This window comes from Lonchura striata, chromosome 12, assembly GCF_046129695.1.
Source record: "Lonchura striata isolate bLonStr1 chromosome 12, bLonStr1.mat, whole genome shotgun sequence".
Lineage (NCBI taxonomy): Eukaryota > Metazoa > Chordata > Aves > Passeriformes > Estrildidae > Lonchura > Lonchura striata.
The window spans coordinates 18,256,416-18,273,190 of record NC_134614.1 but is presented as its reverse complement, the minus strand read 5'-3'; the positions used below and the strand labels follow the sequence as shown (position 1 = coordinate 18,273,190).

General features: G+C 44.1%; 1 protein-coding gene across 21 annotated transcripts in view; it reads left to right on the top strand.

The window, feature by feature from the left end:
* Positions 1–16,775, top strand: part of MAGI1 (membrane associated guanylate kinase, WW and PDZ domain containing 1) — a 332,629-nt gene that overhangs the window by 273,070 nt on the left and 42,784 nt on the right. For 17 of the 21 annotated variants that reach the window (XM_021551165.2, XM_021551060.2, XM_021551174.2 and 14 more), the window contains 4 exons: positions 865–953; positions 1,895–1,987; positions 4,761–4,943; positions 6,105–6,725. In XM_021551165.2, the coding sequence (XP_021406840.1) occupies positions 865–953; positions 1,895–1,987; positions 4,761–4,943; positions 6,105–6,725 (986 nt within the window). The remainder of the gene's footprint in view (positions 1–864; positions 954–1,894; positions 1,988–4,760; positions 4,944–6,104; positions 6,726–16,775) is intronic. The other 4 variants (XM_021551117.2, XM_021551108.2, XM_021551098.2 and 1 more) reach the window with 1 other exon arrangement.

Genomic DNA, 16,775 nt, shown 5'->3' with positions numbered 1-16,775 from the left:
AATGGTAAACTTTGCTTTGCGTAAAAAGATAGGCTTTAAGGTCTATCTATTCCTCTGCTGTAGCAAAATCTCTACTGAAAATGGCTCTAGAGCAGTTGATGAGCCATTCAGGGACTCCCAGCCCTGCCACCCCAGCATCTGTGGCTTCTCTTCATCATTGGTTTAATAAGATGTTGAATCCTCTGTTGAGTGCATGCCTTGTCTGCCATGATGGGACTGGGCTGATTTTTTAATCTTTTCCTGGAACTGGTACAAAATATTGGCTCTCAACATCTCATAGTGCTCCAAAGCTGCCTGAGGAAAGCAGCTGAAGTTTCACTAAATGCTGGTTTCCACTGGGAGTATTTGCTGGTGGTTGATTCTGGATAGATTTTGATCTATTTGGAGGCCAGCTCGTAGCCTGCATCCCTGCAGATATTTTTAAGACACCCTGTGTGCATTGATCAGATCACTGACAGATGTTGGGATTTGTTTTGTTTTGTTTTTAACTTGGGTGAGCCAGGAAATGACTGCACCTCTGGGAATCTGATTAAAGCAGGGATGATACAGACCTGTCTTTTAAAATGCAATCAGACAGTATGCCTTTCCTGCTTTAATCTCATTTTTCACAGATAGATCACTACTTTAATATATTTGAAAGAATTAGCCATCCCTACTCGAGACATTATATCAATACCAGAACCTGCTTGTTTTTCTAAATACTCTTTTTGGGACAACTGGATGAGCCTTGCTCCACCCCCACTGCTGTTTGGTTTGTTTGGTGTTTTACTCCTTTCCTCAGAAAGAGGAGTTTCAGTGCCTGGCTTGCATTCCTGCTTGTTGCACAAAGGGTTTTCCTAATTCATTGCTCTCTTCCATCTCCAGCCACATCAACCGGAAGACTCAGTATGAAAACCCAGTCCTTGAGGCCAAGAGGAAGAAGCAGCTCGAACAGCAGCAACAGCCTCCAGAAGGTTGGCACCCTTGAGGGCATGGAGGGTGGGTTGGGTTATCCATGGGGGAATGTCCTCCCTGGCCATGGAAGCACCATGCCAGTGTTTGTCCTTCCCTCCATGGCCTCAGGGTGTAAAGGCACAGGGATGTGCATGGGAAAGGCTCTGCTCGTCCTGCACACAAGGTGCAGCAAAGGAGGAAATCTAAACTGTGTAAAAATGTAGAAGGTTTCAATCTTGTTAAACAGGAGAGATTTTTCTTTGTATGTCCTTTGTTTCTGGAAAGTTTCTAGACTTCCCAGAGACAGGTAAAACACATTTTCCTCTTCAATGTGCTCCATGAAGTTAGTCACTGTAGCTGATGTTGTTCTAGTCTGCACTGGGACTCAGACTGTCAGAGGCGATGAGGAGTGGGCACTTTCATGCCACTAGATAAACCCTGCATGAGAGATTTCTTAAAACAAGACCTTTGTATGTTGTCAGGCTCTAAAATCTGAAGTAATTTCCTTATTTTGAAACACTTTTCAAAAATTATTTTCCTCCCTCCTGCCCCCCCTTTTCTTTCTTACTTTTTACATTTTCTTTTTCCTCAAATGCAGCCCAACTACAGTGAGGGCCCTGTGGCATTTGGGTTTGTTCTTCTACTTAGATGCCATGAGTGGCACAGAGATTAGATTTCATTTAAATGTCAACTCTACTTAGATGCAAAATTCACATCCCAAGTTTCATTGTGAGACAGGATGTCCCAGCAGATGGATCAGTTGACCTGGATATAGAGATTCTTCAGAAGTGGTTTTTGGACTTCCCATTCATTGTATTCCCTCTGTCTGTGACTCTGTTTCCTCTCTTGCCATAATTCTCATCTCTCCTCTGCTTGACCCCCACACTCCCAGCGTGTGCACATGCAGCAGCTCTTGGTGCTGTTGTGAAACCAGTAACATTTCCCTCTCTGCCCTCTCTAGAATGGACAGAGGAGTGTCCATCTCTCCCTCCACCTGCTGCTCCAAACCATGTTTCAAACAACCAAGAGGCAGTTCGGGAAGCACCAGTACAAGGTAACAGCCTTGTTAAACCAGATGTAAAAGAGCAACAAGGTTTTTTCCCTGAGAATGAAATTCCCTCAGCCACCATAATGCAGTATTTCCATGACTGGTGACACACCAGGCCCTGTGCCTGCTTATCTGAATTCCCAGATTTTGAGACTAGTTGTTTCAAGACTACATTTGTTGCTGAATGCAAGAGGTGAATGAGATTTGATGCACACATCAAAAAGAGGATTGTGGCTATTCTCTGTGTAGCATTCCAAGTTTTCAAACACAGTGGACTTACTTAGAAGTTGTTCTTTTGTACAGGTGCTTGGGGCTATTATGGCCTTATTTATTGTGTCAGTGGTCTGTGTAGCCAGCTACTCACAGACCAGTTGTTTGCCTTAAATAACTCAACAGGACATGAATCATTTCCTGAATTTGCAGCCATGAGCTGAAATATTGCTGGGTCAGGTTGTCAGCAAGGGAAGGGTGTTCCACTTGTACCTGTGCAGTAAAGTGCTCTCTGGTTACAAGTAAGTGGGCTTATTTTTGACTACATCTGAATTGCATAGCAAGTGAGTGGCATTGCTCTGGTCTGCAGGAGCCAGAACCTGGGGAAGGTGAGAGGGGGAATCTGGCTGGATGCCTCTGTCTGACAGAGCTGGGAGCAGCTGGGAGCTGGGAAGTACTCCTATGGTCTGTGAAGACAAACCTGACTGGAGTGCTGCTGTCCCTGGCAGCCTTTCCTACCAGGAAAAGCCAGGAAGTGCTCTCTGCAGCAGGAGGAAGAGATCAGCCCTTCCAAAACAGATGAGGAATTTCACAGGACCCAAAGCCCCCAGCACAGTCCTAAGGTGTATTAGACCACATTAGAGTAATCCAACCTGGCAGCAAGGAAAAAACATGGGAGTTCTGAGGATGGCACCAGAGTGCCCCAAAAATGCTGATCTTCCTCCTGGAGGCATCTTTGCCTTTCCCACAGTCAGGCTGAAGCAAGGGCTGCCCAAGCATCCACACATGGGATGCAAAGGAGCTGTGACACAGGGCTGATGGTGGGAGCTCAACATCATCCAACATCACAACTCAGCCACCAAAACTGTGCAGCAGTGTTAGAGCAGAGCATTCACCTGTCTCAGCACCACTCTGAGTGACATATCCTGGTATCTGCTGCTGACTCCTCCCCTCTTTCATTCCTTCCTCTTCCTTTCTCAGTGCTGCTCCCTCTCCTCTCACTCCCCATTTGCAGCAGCTTTTTTCCAGCTTCCATGCCTGGAGGTTTCCATCTGTCCCCCTGATGGCATTGCTGGCAGGGACATGGGCACAAGGAGCCCTCCCTGTGCCCCCGGCAACACTTTCACAGCCTGGATTTTGTAGATAAACCAATTTCAAATGTGATACCCTCTTGAATGCTGTAGGTGGGATGTAGCCTGTGGTGCTGCTGTCCTGCTGCTGCAGGGCAAGCTCAGCCTGTGTCTGTGGGCAGACACCAGCAGGCTCTGCTTGTTCTGCTTGTCCTTTGAACCAGAAATGAGCCCTGCTGCACTCTGCCTCTCAGCTGAGTGTGTTACCTGAGACGCTGGGTTGCACTTTGATAGTCAGGGGTTTTTGCAGGCTGGGGTCTGAGCAGAGCATCTGCCCACGATGTGCAGGATTACTGTGTTCCTCTGCCACCCTTCAAAGGCAGAAAACTACAAGTCCTCACACTGCCTCCTCATGAATAATCTTCAAATATACATTTTTTTCCTCCCAGTCAAAGGCTTATGAGTCTCAAATCCCCGAGCTCTCCCCTGAAGTCTCCTTTCTGAGCAGAGGCCCACAGCAGTGCTGCTGAGGTGTTTGAAAGTGTGCCAGCTCTGCTGGCTGTGATACCCACTGCTGATCCTGGAGCTGTCACCAGAGGGCTTAGTGGCACAGGCTAAGCGTTAAAAACAATTAAAAGTGCAAAGGTGTTTAGTGTTGGCACTGTGGAGAGCAGCAACCACGATCCCTTTTCTGAGCCTGTGCAACATGCTTTGCAAGGATGTGCTTTTGTCCATGGAGCACATCTTTCCCTCTTAAGTGTGCTCCCAGAGAGCATTCCCAGCCCTCCAGCACAACTGCTCTGGTCCTGGGCTGCTCTTTGATTCGTACTTCACACCAGAAGTGTTTCATCCACAACAAGGAGCAGAAAGGGAAAAGACTTAAAACAGTGTCTGAAGAACAACATCAGCGTCCTCGCCTTTTTCTCCAGCGGAGGTCACAGGGCAGTAGCAATGGTGGGGCTGGGGGTTTTGCTAGAGGGTATCAGTGTCTTATCAGAGCTCAGAACTTGCTTTTTGCTCAGTGGGTTGGGAGAAAGTCAAGTGGTGAAAAACATAATGATGCTTCTTTCTGCAGAAACTCTCACTGCAGAGTCCTGTAGGAGGCTCCCTTACCCTGCCCCATCCTTTCTGGGTTGGATACAACACCTCAGGACAGAGATGAGACACACATCCAGCCCAGCATTCCTAGCTTTAATATATTCCATTCTTTAAAGCAGCATGTTTTCCCTTTTGTAGCCTTGGGGCTTTGGTGAGTACGACCACAGCTAACAAAGTGCCAGGTACTGGGGATTTGTTCATGCCTTTTACTGCATGCCTGGATCCAGGGAATCAGGCTGAGTGTGATGAGATGAGAGGCTGCAAGAGTGAAGTGCAGTCCTGTCCCTGCACACTGCTGTGTTTGTCCATGGACTTGTTACAGTGGGGAGGGGCAGTGGAAAAAGAGATCAAACATTCTTGCCTGCCTGCTTAGAGATTTTTTTCCCAAACTTCCTACACAGGGAAACCTTTTTTTACACGAAACCCTTCTGAGTTGAAAGGGAAGTTCATCCACACCAAGCTAAGGAAAAGCAGCAGGGGGTTTGGCTTCACTGTCGTTGGAGGAGATGAGCCAGATGAATTCCTCCAAATCAAAAGTTTGGTGCTTGACGGTCCTGCAGCGTTGGATGGCAAAATGGAAACAGGTACTCATGTTCTATATCAAAATTACTACCACTTTGCTTTGTTTTTTTGCAGCTGGTTTGAAGTGCCATTCATAAAGGACTGTAGTCTTCACCCCCTTCTTGGGGAAAGGCATTCAGCTTTCCTATCAGCAAGAAAGGAAGTGAGATACATTGAGAATATATGCAAAATATTGGAAAAGGACACTTCATGTGTTGGAATTCCATTTCAGTGTCAAAATACCAGCTGGGACACTGCCAGCTTCTGCTGTCCCCACACTATCTGAGGAGAGGAGCCAGCAGTTGTGGGGTTCCACATCAGGCTATGGGTTCCTGCTCCCTGATGTGGATGATGGGTTTTTGTAGGGCTGCACCACCGTGTGTTTGTGTCTCTGCCATGATGCTTGCCCCTTTCCAAAGCTACTCCCAAGGAATGGGCAGAGCAGTGGGCTAATCTGCATTTCCTTGTGTGGAGGCACCAAGGGCAAATTCATTTTGCCAGAGATTGGGTCCACCACAATTTAGTTGCAAAATAAGAAATATAGTTCAGTGGTGAACACGGTGGTGCTGGGTTAATGGTTTGACTCAATGATCTTGGGGGTATTTTTCTACCTTGATTCTATGAAATCCACTTAGGCTTTGCCTGAGGTCACAACTCCTCACTTTCAGTTGGAGCATCACAGCACTTAACATCCCTGTTTTGCAGCCCCAGTGTTAATAAAATGACTCATGACTTAATCGATATCTGGATTTCAGGCTGAAGTAGGAGGCATGAAATGTGGCACTCACTGTGTTTGAGCAGTTGGTATTTGAGAGCCTTCTGTTACAGCTCCCATGTGCTCGCACTTTTGTTTCTATCATATGTCAACGTGTAACAGTGAGAGCTGGACTTCAAAATAGCTGTGAAACGGGCCATATACCATCATTTAAATTCATTAATTTTTTGCATGAGCCAATTCCATTTTCACTTCCAAATACATTTATGTACATAAAGCCTTTATGCCATGAGTCCACAGAGTTTTTGCTCGCCCAAGTGTCACCGCTCCTTTTTCTTCTGCTGAAATGCTGCTATTGCCTGTGAGTGGTACCTGTGGAAGCTGCAGATCTGCTCTCAGGCTCTAGCCCTCACCTTCCTGCAGTGCACAAAATGTATTTCCTTGGTCTGTCTGTCCTTGTCTGCTGCAGGGGACGTCATAGTCAGCGTGAACGACACCTGTGTGCTGGGGCACACTCACGCCCAGGTGGTGAAAATCTTCCAGTCCATCCCCATCGGTGCCAGCGTGGACCTCGAACTGTGCCGGGGCTACCCCCTGCCCTTCGACCCCGACGACCCCAACACGAGCCTGGTGACGTCCGTGGCGATTTTGGACAAAGAGCCCATCATTGTGAACGGGCAGGAGAACTACGACTCCCCGGCGAGCCACAGCAGCAAAACAGGGAAGGTGAATGGCACAAAGGAGGCGAGGCCCAGCAGCCCGGCTGAGGTCTCCTCCAACGGACCCCACGGCTACCCCAACGACACGGTGTCTTTGGCATCCTCCATAGCCACGCAGCCTGAGCTCATAACTGTGCACATAGTCAAAGGGCCCATGGGCTTTGGGTTTACTATAGCAGACAGTCCCGGAGGGGGAGGCCAAAGAGTGAAACAGATCGTGGACAGCCCACGGTGCCGCGGCCTCAAGGAGGGCGACCTCATCGTCGAAGTCAACAAGAAGAATGTGCAGAGCCTCACTCACAACCAAGTGGTGGATATGCTGATTGAATGTCCTAAGGGAAGTGAAGTCACGTTGCTGGTGCAGCGAGGAGGTAAGTCTTCAAAACTGCTTTCAAACACCTCTTCTTGAAATTAAAAAAGGGAAAAATGCATGCCACTAAAGATGTGCTCTCCTAAGCTTCTCTGTAGAAATGTTTTCTTTCCCTGAGGTGTGGGAACTGCCCTGTTACAGTGAGCTCATGGGCACTCTGTGCCCCCTTCCCTGGGGCCCTGTGACTCTGATCAAGATAACCCTGGACCCCTCCTTCCTGCCCCAATGGGGTTGGCAGAGAGCCAGGGAAGCCCACCCTGTCCAAAGTCTATATAGACCCCTGACATTCCCTGTTCATCCTCTTTTGCCCCACTCTCCCCTTGGACACCACAGAATAAAAAGAGCTGAACCAATGTATATCGGGGTAAGAGCCTCTTTTGGAAATCTTTGCCATCTCCTGATATTCCTCCCCTCACAGCCTTGGATCTCTGGGCTAGCCTGATATTCAGGAGGCTGTGTGAAGGGGGAATGTCACTGCCCCAAGTTGGCAGTTGTCAGGTCCCATAGATGGTTAAAATTATTTATCGTGGGTTGTTGCACTGTGGGGGATGCTCAGGTTCCCACGTGCACACAAAGCTGGTAAGGGGCAGGAGGGTGGTGTGGTTACACCTTTGCTTACATAACAAACCCTGGTCTCATGCTTAGAAAGCATGAGTGTTTTAAATAGAACATAGACATTCCTTGAGCTATTCTGAGAAATGGAAAAGGCTGGTAATATGTTCTGTAATTTGCAGTGTTCAAAATCAGATACTTAATGACTCTTCACTGGGGAAGGATTATACCTGGGATACATTTGGGAGCATAGAAGATAATTTAAATTTCTCCAAGTTGTAAGCAATTGCAATGTGACTTCTGCACATTTGTTTGCTGTGCCATTGGGAGCTGAGCTCATTTTTTGGTAGCACTGCTGAGGCCATCCCACATGGAGCATGGCTGGCAAGTAACCTGTCAGTGGTCTATCCATCCACAGGAACTCTTTCCCTGCACATAGTAAGTGTAAAGCAATCTGAGGTAGCACCCCTTTAACCTGTGGACTGAGATTATTGGATAGGGTCAAGCTCACAGGAAAGTCCAGGTTGGCTGTTGAGTGTAAAACCAAGAGCAGAAGGGTCAGCTCTCCCTCCCTGCCTGGCATTGGGGCTCTCAGAGGGACAAAGGCCTGTCCCCACTGTGCTCCCTGTCCCATGCAGGTTTTTATGGAGTTTTTATGGACAGTACACACACGGGTGCCCCGTGGATGATGGGGATGACCTTGCTGCAGAGGCAGAGTTGAGGGGACAAGTAGGTGCTGGGCACAGCCCCCAGCCAGCCCTGAGGGGAGTGTGTGCTGTAAAAGTACTTTCCTGCTGACTTTTCTGAAGTGTTTTGATTGTGTAAACACCAAAAGCCAATCCATTTTAACAAGGGACAAGTTGTTTCTTGAATTCACAACTCTGTTTTGTTGTTTTCCAAGACTTATTTCAAGCCATTGAATACATTGATTCTGCAATTAATAGCAGCTCTGGAGAAAGCATTGCCTTTTCTATACTCCTTTCTTTCCAAGTGCTTACTGTGTTTTTGTATTTTGATAGTAAATTAGAAAGCAGAGAACAGAATAATTAAGAATTCTTCAATTTTCAAAGTGTGAGTTCCTTAAAGATTTTCAGTAGTAGAGAGATTTTTTAAATGCACTTCATTCTCATGATTAATATATGTATTATGGAGAAAATATGGTTGGAAGAAAAATAGCAGCTATTATTAATCCTCCTGGAGAGTTTTATATATCTGGTAACACCATATATTAATTATTTGAATTGTGCCTGACATTTAATAATTCTCCTAAAGCCTTGAAGGCATAATGAAAAGTTTTGATGAGGAAATAAAAGCCTAGTTTTAATAAAATAGTAAATAGTTCCCTGATAATCATGTTGAATCTTTTTTTTTATTATTTAATTAAGATACTAACCACATTTGCTATCACCTTCCTAGATAAGGTACCATGTCAGTCTCCTTGAACTGCCTCCCTCCCTCCTTCAAGGTCCTCACATTTCCATCTCAGCACAGAGCACTTGCAGTTTTGAATTTCACACTCTTGTGGTGCAGAACTTGGAGATCCTGGTGGCCTTGGTCCACAGTTATTTATTGAAACAAGGTTCTCACATGTCCAGAGGAAAGCTGGACCAAAAGCTGCTCAAGCTGTGGCACAGAAGCCAAGCAGATTATGCACAGTAGCAGCCTCAGAACCAAAACCTGTCTGGTTTGTTTAAAGCTTCTGATGTTGGGGGATGAGAGGTTGGACATGCCCCATCCATGTGCACTCACAGCCCAGAAATCCATCACCTGGGCTGCAGGTGGGAGGGGAACTCTGCCCCTCTGCTCCACCCTGGTGAGAACCTGGAGCACTGCATCCAGCTTGGGGAACCAGCATTGGAACCACCTGGACCTGTGGGAGCGAGTCCAGAGGAGGCCACCAAGATGATCAGAGGGATGAGGATGTGAGTAGCTCTGCTGTGAGTACAGGCTGAGGTTGGGCTTGCTCAGTGTGGAAGGAGAAAGCTCCCAGGACATAAAGGGGCCTACAAGGTTGCTGGAGAATGACTTTTCACAAGAGCATGTAGAGACAGGACAGAGGGAATGGCTTTAAACTGGAAGTAGCTAGGTTTAGATTGGATATTGGGAAAAAAGTTGTTCCCTGTGAGGGTGGTGAAGCCCTGGCACAGGGTGCCCAGAGCAGCTGTGGCTGTCCCATCCCTGAAGTGTCCAAGGACAGGCTGGATGGGGCTTGGAGCACCCTGGGATAGTGGAAGGTGTCCTGTGCCCAGCAGGGCAGTTGGAACCTTTACAACCTAAACTATTTAAAAAAACAAAAGGTGGAACTGGCTTTAGTCCACCTGGCCCTCAGTGCTGCTGCTCTCGGGTCCTTTCCCATCACTTCTCCTCGTGTTACCCCTGCCAAGTCCCTCAGCAGCACCGTCCCCAGACAAGGCGCCGCTGTTTATTTTGGTGCGATTGCAGAAATGTATTTGGCTCGGGTGTCTGATAAGCTCCTTCAGGGCTTTTGAAGCTGTTCTCCAGCTTCTCTGTCACTTGTCCTTTCCTCCTCCTCCCTCTGGTGTCCAGTGAGGAAAGTGCTCAGATGCTGTCAGCATTTTTCCTTCAGCCCAACACTTGCATTCAGTCCCGCTGTGCGGGAAGCATCCCTGCAACGCTAAGGCTTGCATTCAAGAGCTGTCGAAAGGATTCTCAGAAGTGATTACTAATCAAGCAGAAAACTATCAGAAGGAGATGTGCAATATACAGGAAAGGCTCTGCCTGCTCCAAGCCACTGGTGCGCTCCCATCAAGGAGGTCTAATTGTTAAAATGCAAATGCAGAGTTGCTGAGAACAGCCTGTAAAATATTTCCTGTGAAGTGTGTTCAGCTGATGCACTGCTGTATGGGAGAGGGCGAATCCTGCTGCTGCCTCAGAGTGAGGAACACAAGGGTGATGAATCCTGATGATTTCAGGACAGATGAAGCTGAAATGCCCCTTCTGTGTGCTCATGTGTCATCTGAAATCGTTTGCAGGATTGGGATAAATACTTCAATACAAAGTCAGATCACTGAGAATTTGCTTTCCAGAGGCCTTGTATAAAATTTACCTTGTCTGTGTTCTGGTTTCTTTTTTTTGTATTTTCTTCTCCTTCCTCTTCTCTGCAGGATCAATCATATTGCTGTTGTTTTCCTGTTTCACCTATATGTGGATAAAACTCACTGATATGAAGGGTTCAGAAAGAGTTCAGCCCCCCAGTGTGCAGAGGGTTGGTTGGGCTGACTGGCAAAGCTGCTTTTGCTTAGCAAAATAAAGGGACAGAGGGGACAAAATAATTATTGTCTCTATTAGGCAGGAGAGGTAGAAGGTACTTAAATGAAGGAGTTGGCTGAACAACTGTGTTTTGTTTGGCTGCAAGTAATTTAAACTGGAAATGAGAAGGGGGTGCCAAGCCATTAGAGCCTGTAAGTCAAACTGGAGGAGGCAGGAGGGCTTTACTGGCCTGAAGGTGAAGCTGAGCAGATTTGAAGGGGACAGGACATAATGCCTGCAGCAGCAGAGGAGATGCTTGATAACCCAGCAGGACCATTTGAGAGCTCTGCACCTGAAAGTAAACCAGTGCTGCTGCTACAAAATGCAGAATTAAGCTTATGTTTTTATCCCTGCACTTGAGATTGTGATTACATACTTCAGTTATTTTAAAGAATTGTTGTTAAGACGGACGCAAAAGGTACAACTTTATTTTGAATGTTTGTGCCTGAAAAGGTTCTTTTAACCTTGTACCTACCAAGTACATTAAGTACTTTCTACAAAAAAAAAATTAAAAGCGAAGAAACAAAGTAATATTATTTGCCACTTGAAATCCATTAGTCATTGAAGCTTTGCCTATGCACTGTAATCAACTGAAAAAAGCAATTCTCAAATACCTCTCCATTCTGCACAGTCTCTATTCATAATAGAAGAAACATTTTGTCACAATAATTTCCCTGCTTCCCAAGGGACTTTTATTCTGGAAGTTGTGCCTTTGCTGGGACAGGTGGGGGGGCTGTGTCAGAACAAGTTATTCTGCAAAACTACTGCACTGTATTTTTTGGAATCACTAAGATCTAATATTTGTTTCATTGAAAACTTTAATATATTTTATATTTTGTGAATTGCCTCTGATTAAAGAGGATGTTTTTTTCCCTCTTTTTTGAGGTCAGTCTTGAGGTTAACCAGAATATATGTGTTTAGTTTGTGTTCAGTTCCAAGAATTACACTGAGCAGTGTTTGTAGAGGTTTGAACGGATAATTTACCTTCAGAGCACTCACAGTTAGTGCTTAGTTGCATTTTTATTCACTGGAAGGTCAAAAATAGCATAAACCTTGAACCTGGATCTACGTAATCCTCTGGAAGATGTGTTCCCACTTTGCTCCACATCAAAGTAAAGGCACACAGGTGAAATGTCACTCATATGTCATGTGCAAATCAGTGCCATTTCTAATTGCTTTCCCTAGTGCCAAACTCATGTCAAACTGGGGAATGGAAATAGATCTTCTAAAAAAAAAAAAAAAAACAGATATTAAATATAAAAAATATATATATGCTAAAGTTTAATATATATACACACTAAATGTGTTCTATGGGAAGAAGAATCAATTCAACATCTCTTTGTCTAAATGCTCATCAGTGAGTACCTGAGTCTTACCTCCATGTAAAAGTCCATGGTAAATTCCCTGTTTATGGTTCAATTGAATGAAAGGTGCTTGTGGGAAGCAGTGAGGTTGGTGGAAATAGGGAGAAGTCTGTTCCAATTGCCCTGTTCACGTGGTCTTCAAGTCAGTAGGTTTAAGAAGTTCCTTGTGACACATGTAACTACAACAAAAATTTGCAACAATGGAAGAAAATTACAAATTTATTGAGTTTCCTTAGCTCCATGAACCTTCCCTTGCTGGAATTCCCACCTGGAAATGAAGATTTCTCTTCCTTTCTTTAGCTGGAACTGGATCATTGAGTGGTAAGAGGAAAAAAAAAAAAAAAAAGTGGTGGAATTACAGCTCCTTTTCATTTGCTATCCCTAATGATGTAAAACCGTGGTATAATTAGAGCTGCAATCAGCTATTCAGTGCAGACTTGAACTCTTTTGAACAAGCCACTCACTTCTGTTTGCCCTTTAGGCTTGCAGTGAAGAGTGAGCTGAAAGTCATGCCACTTAAGCATCGAGCTGCCAGAAAGTTTCAAACTATCTTAGCAGCTGCTGAATTAGAGGGAAAGCGAGTCCAAACTGCATTTGGGACAAAAATCACAACCTGGGAGTCATCTGATGGTTACCACAGAGCACGTTTGCCAGTGCCAAAGCTTGTGGAATGGGAAGAAAAGTTCACCATTTCCAGCAGTGTTTTCAGCTCCAGTACAGAGGGAGCAGAGCTTTGTGCTGAGGTCTTTGTGCTGTGTTTTTATCTCGGAGCTCCCTGGACCCCATCTGGCCAAGCACAGAGCTGCTGCTGCCAGGCATCGTTCATTGCCACCCTCATGGTTGGTTTTCTTGTGGCAGTTCCTTCCCTGGACCCCCAGAACAGAGGCAGATTTAATTCCTTTCTGCCCTCTGGTGTGCTCAGTTGACTTCTAAACTTTGACTTCTAAACTTTTTAAAAATCCCTTTTCAAATCGCCCTTTTTTTTCCTTGTCCTACCTTCTGTCGATCACCACCAGTTCCTGGTACCTTCTACTCAGGTATCTTCCACCAAACCTGTTTGTTGAATCTTTCAATTTGTCACTCAGTAGAGGTTGTTTTGAGCCATATGCTGAAAAATACCTGATATTGTAGTACAAATAATACCATCCAGACTCATAGGCACCCCTTCACTGGAGTTTATTTAGGTTTTATTTAGGAAATCAGAGTTGCAGTGTGCTTAAAGAAATACATGTCCATGTGTAAGGCCAAGATTTATTTTTCATGTTCATTACTTTATGTTTCAGGGTCATCAATTTGTAATTCCAGAGTTACAGATTTCCTGGTTAAACTTGGAATACCATTTGGCATTTAAAGATCTGTCTTCAACTGTTTCCTCTTGTTTATTTTTGTACTGTTTCTTTTAAAGAGTTTTGCCTGGCAAGAAGGCAATCAGATTAGTGAAGCTGGTTTACAAACTGTGTTAGAAATGAGATGTTTTAAAAAGTTTTGCATTGTGCCTTTTTGCCATTTTCTGAAAACAGACAATCCTAGTAAAAAGGCATTGTTAAAATTTAGGTGCAGGGAAGGAGCAGGACTGGGGGAACGTTTAGCTGGGAGTAGCTGAGTTTTTTTTTTCCAAACCACAAAGTCACTCTTTGTTATTCTCTTCTCTCTATTGACTGGAATCATATTCTAAGGCCAAAAGAAGCTGTTGAGATTTTAAAGAAAGTTTAAAGCAAGTTTGATGTAACATTCACTATTCTCTCACAGCCTTATTCTGATTAGGCAGTAGTTTTATCAAGGAGCAGATAGGAAAATCAGTTGAAGTCAGGAAAAGATGAAATAAAGGAAATTTTATAAGTTTAGGTATTTATAATAGGAAGTTTGAAGGCCATACCCCTCATTAGAATTGCTTATGTGCATGTGTTTCAATCCAGTGTGTGAGTTAATTTTCCAGCAGCAGCTCGGGAATGTTAGATATGCCTTTTTTGGGACAATGCTGTGTATTGTTATGCAGCACCATACACTGATCACTGTAATTGGTTTTGTAAAGCAAGCAAGCAGAAACTTGTTTTCTCTTTGTGATAAAAATAAGCCGAACTTAACATTTAAAATCAGGTCGTCTGATAAATAATGTAATATGTTGGGATTACGTGGTGTTTTTTCTCCTTCAAAGTGCTTTACAGGTGTTAATCTTAGTGACATTAGTAGTTTGTTTTTGATGATCTGAATTTGTGAGGTTTGGGATGACTTTGCTTACCAAAAACACAAAGTGGGGGGTTTTTGGTGATGCTGGAGTCCATGGCAGAGCTCCCATTAGACTCCAGGAGGCAGCAGGGTTTCACCTAGGTTTTTCACACCTATGGATGCTACAGCCACTAAGGGTAATTGTTGGTAGCTTTCTCAGACACAAAATAGTTTAATGTATGTTCCTAACATTCATCTAAATAATGCATTTGCAGGAACTAATGAATTAACTTTGCCAGGTCCTGCTGGAGTTTTTCAGTACAAGGCATCCAGTTGAAATAGTAATTGACAACGCCTAATATCAAAAAGCCCACATGTGCAAAAGTCCTACCTTAAGCTCCTAAAATTCTAGATATAAAAATACCCCATTAAAGTGTTCTTTTTCAGTTCTTGGTTTGTTGTTTTGTTTTTTTTTTTTTTCCCAAGCTTTAGTATTCATATTCAACTGCCTTTCCTAAACCATGGGAGGTTAAGAAAGTCCAAACAAATCACATTGACCTATGAACACTTGATTCCAAAGGAAGCAGCTTTATAATATTACAGTTCTGACAATGAAGGAGACTCAGTATTGCTGGGGCATGAACATTTTAATTGCCTGCAAAATTTCCAGCTATTGCTGGTGTGATACATGTGAATTGCTGACACTAATCTGTTAGGCATTCGAGGCCCAAATGTTTTCCCTTCAGCTACCCTTCATTAACTCCATTTTCACTGATTCTCTCCTAGAAATGAGTAAGCAAATTAAGAGATGCCTGTGAAATCTGATTTTTGGGTCAGCATCCTCTTTACATGAGCTACCCTGCATTTTTGTGGCAGCATGGCCTATCTGTGCTATAGCTTGTGTCCCCCAGATATATGTGTCATCAGAGCTCCAGAGTTGCTTGGAAGTGTAAAATAGGATAGAACAGTTGCTGATTCATTATTTGGCATTTTGTTACACATTTTGCATTTATTTCAAGGGCTGATACAATCGTCTAAGATTTTCTGCTATTTCATGAAGTATGTTTTAAGGCCAGAATGAAACATGTGTTTTAATTACTAAGGAGATGAACAATGAACATGTTTGGAATAGGGAAATAATGTCAGTCTTGTGTAGTCCTGTGTGCTGACAGCACAATAGTGGTGGTGTGCACGTTCATGCATGGCTGCCTTTCTGTGGCAGGGAATCTGGGTCTGCTTTAGCATCAGTAAGAAAACCAAAGCATTTGCTGAATGCTGGAAGAAAAAAACATGGCTGAAATCTCCTCATCAGGATGTTTTATTGCCAGGACCATCCTATCTTGCAGAAAGCAGTAGGATCTGAGATGAGAATAAAACAGGAGGTTGCTTATCAAATGAAAGATGAGAGCTCTGAAACTCTTTCTGTAGGGTTTTTTTTTCCCCTCCTTATCTTGCGTTTTTGAAAGTTCGTGTTGTTTTTTTTGTTTTCACCTTATGTTGATTGGGTTTTGGTACTAAATGCTGGTGTAAGTGGAGCAACTCAAACCCACACGGTGTTGTTTTATATCAAATGTGATGTGATGTAACACCAGGTGGCACAGCAGAACCTAATACTGTGCATTAAATAAGGCAGATTTAGCTGGAGATGTGCCTCCCACATCTTCATCGGGATTTGCACGGCAGGAAGTGGAGCAGACTTGGAGGTGTGCAGCAAGGAGAGTTCCAATCCACTCAGCTTTTCCTCCTGCCCTTACGTACTGCCTGGGTGACATTTTGGTGTGCAAGTAAATAATGAGTTTTTATCAGCTACACTGCAGGTAGGTGCAGTAGCTGCTGCCTTGATTTGGCATTATAATAACCAGCCATAACAGAAGTAATGAGGTGTCAGAAATCCAAGAAGGGTCTTTGTTTATCACTGTAATTAAATACATTTGGAGAGTCATTTAAAGCAATAGCAGGTGGGCAAAACTGAGGAAGAAGGATGACTTTGTAATGGACTAGTCAATGATTTTGTTCTGAAATGGATTGCTTTTAAATATCTGTTTGCATGTCTCTAAGTCTCTCCATTCTGAATTGAAATGTTTTTCCCATTCTACATTGGGATTTTATGTTTATTAATTTTAATGTTTATTTTTGTCTCAAGTCAGATAGATTTATTTTTCTGATGGTGATAGTAATTAGGTTATACCAGCTTTAAGAGTCAGTTAACCTGTGCCTTTTGTGCCAGAAGATCTGCAGTGCATCATAAATTGGGCTTTAGAATTTGGCAGGGCTTGTAGGTCAGAGAGGTTTGGTGGAGGAGGCTGAGCTTCAGGGAGGTGACACAGCTGGCTGAGGATGCTGGGACAGGTCAGGACCCTGTGGCAGGGAGCACATGAAGGTGATGTTGGTAGGGATGTGCAGGTAAATATCAGTCCTCAGAAGTTTTCTTTCCATCCTTCAGGATTAGTTTCTGAGATGTACAGGTTACATCCTTGAAAGTATATCAAGTCACTGATCTATTTTAATAGAAAACTATTTTCAAACTAGTAAAGTTATGTTTTGTGAAAACATCCACAAAACCATTGTCCTCTAGTAGAGCTTTTTTAGTGTGCCATGGGTATGTGCACTCCCCAGGTCTAAATCTGCCTGAGCACTCTGTAAATGCTAGCTTTTTATTAAGGGATGTTATATATTAATAGCAGCATCCAGCTAATGCC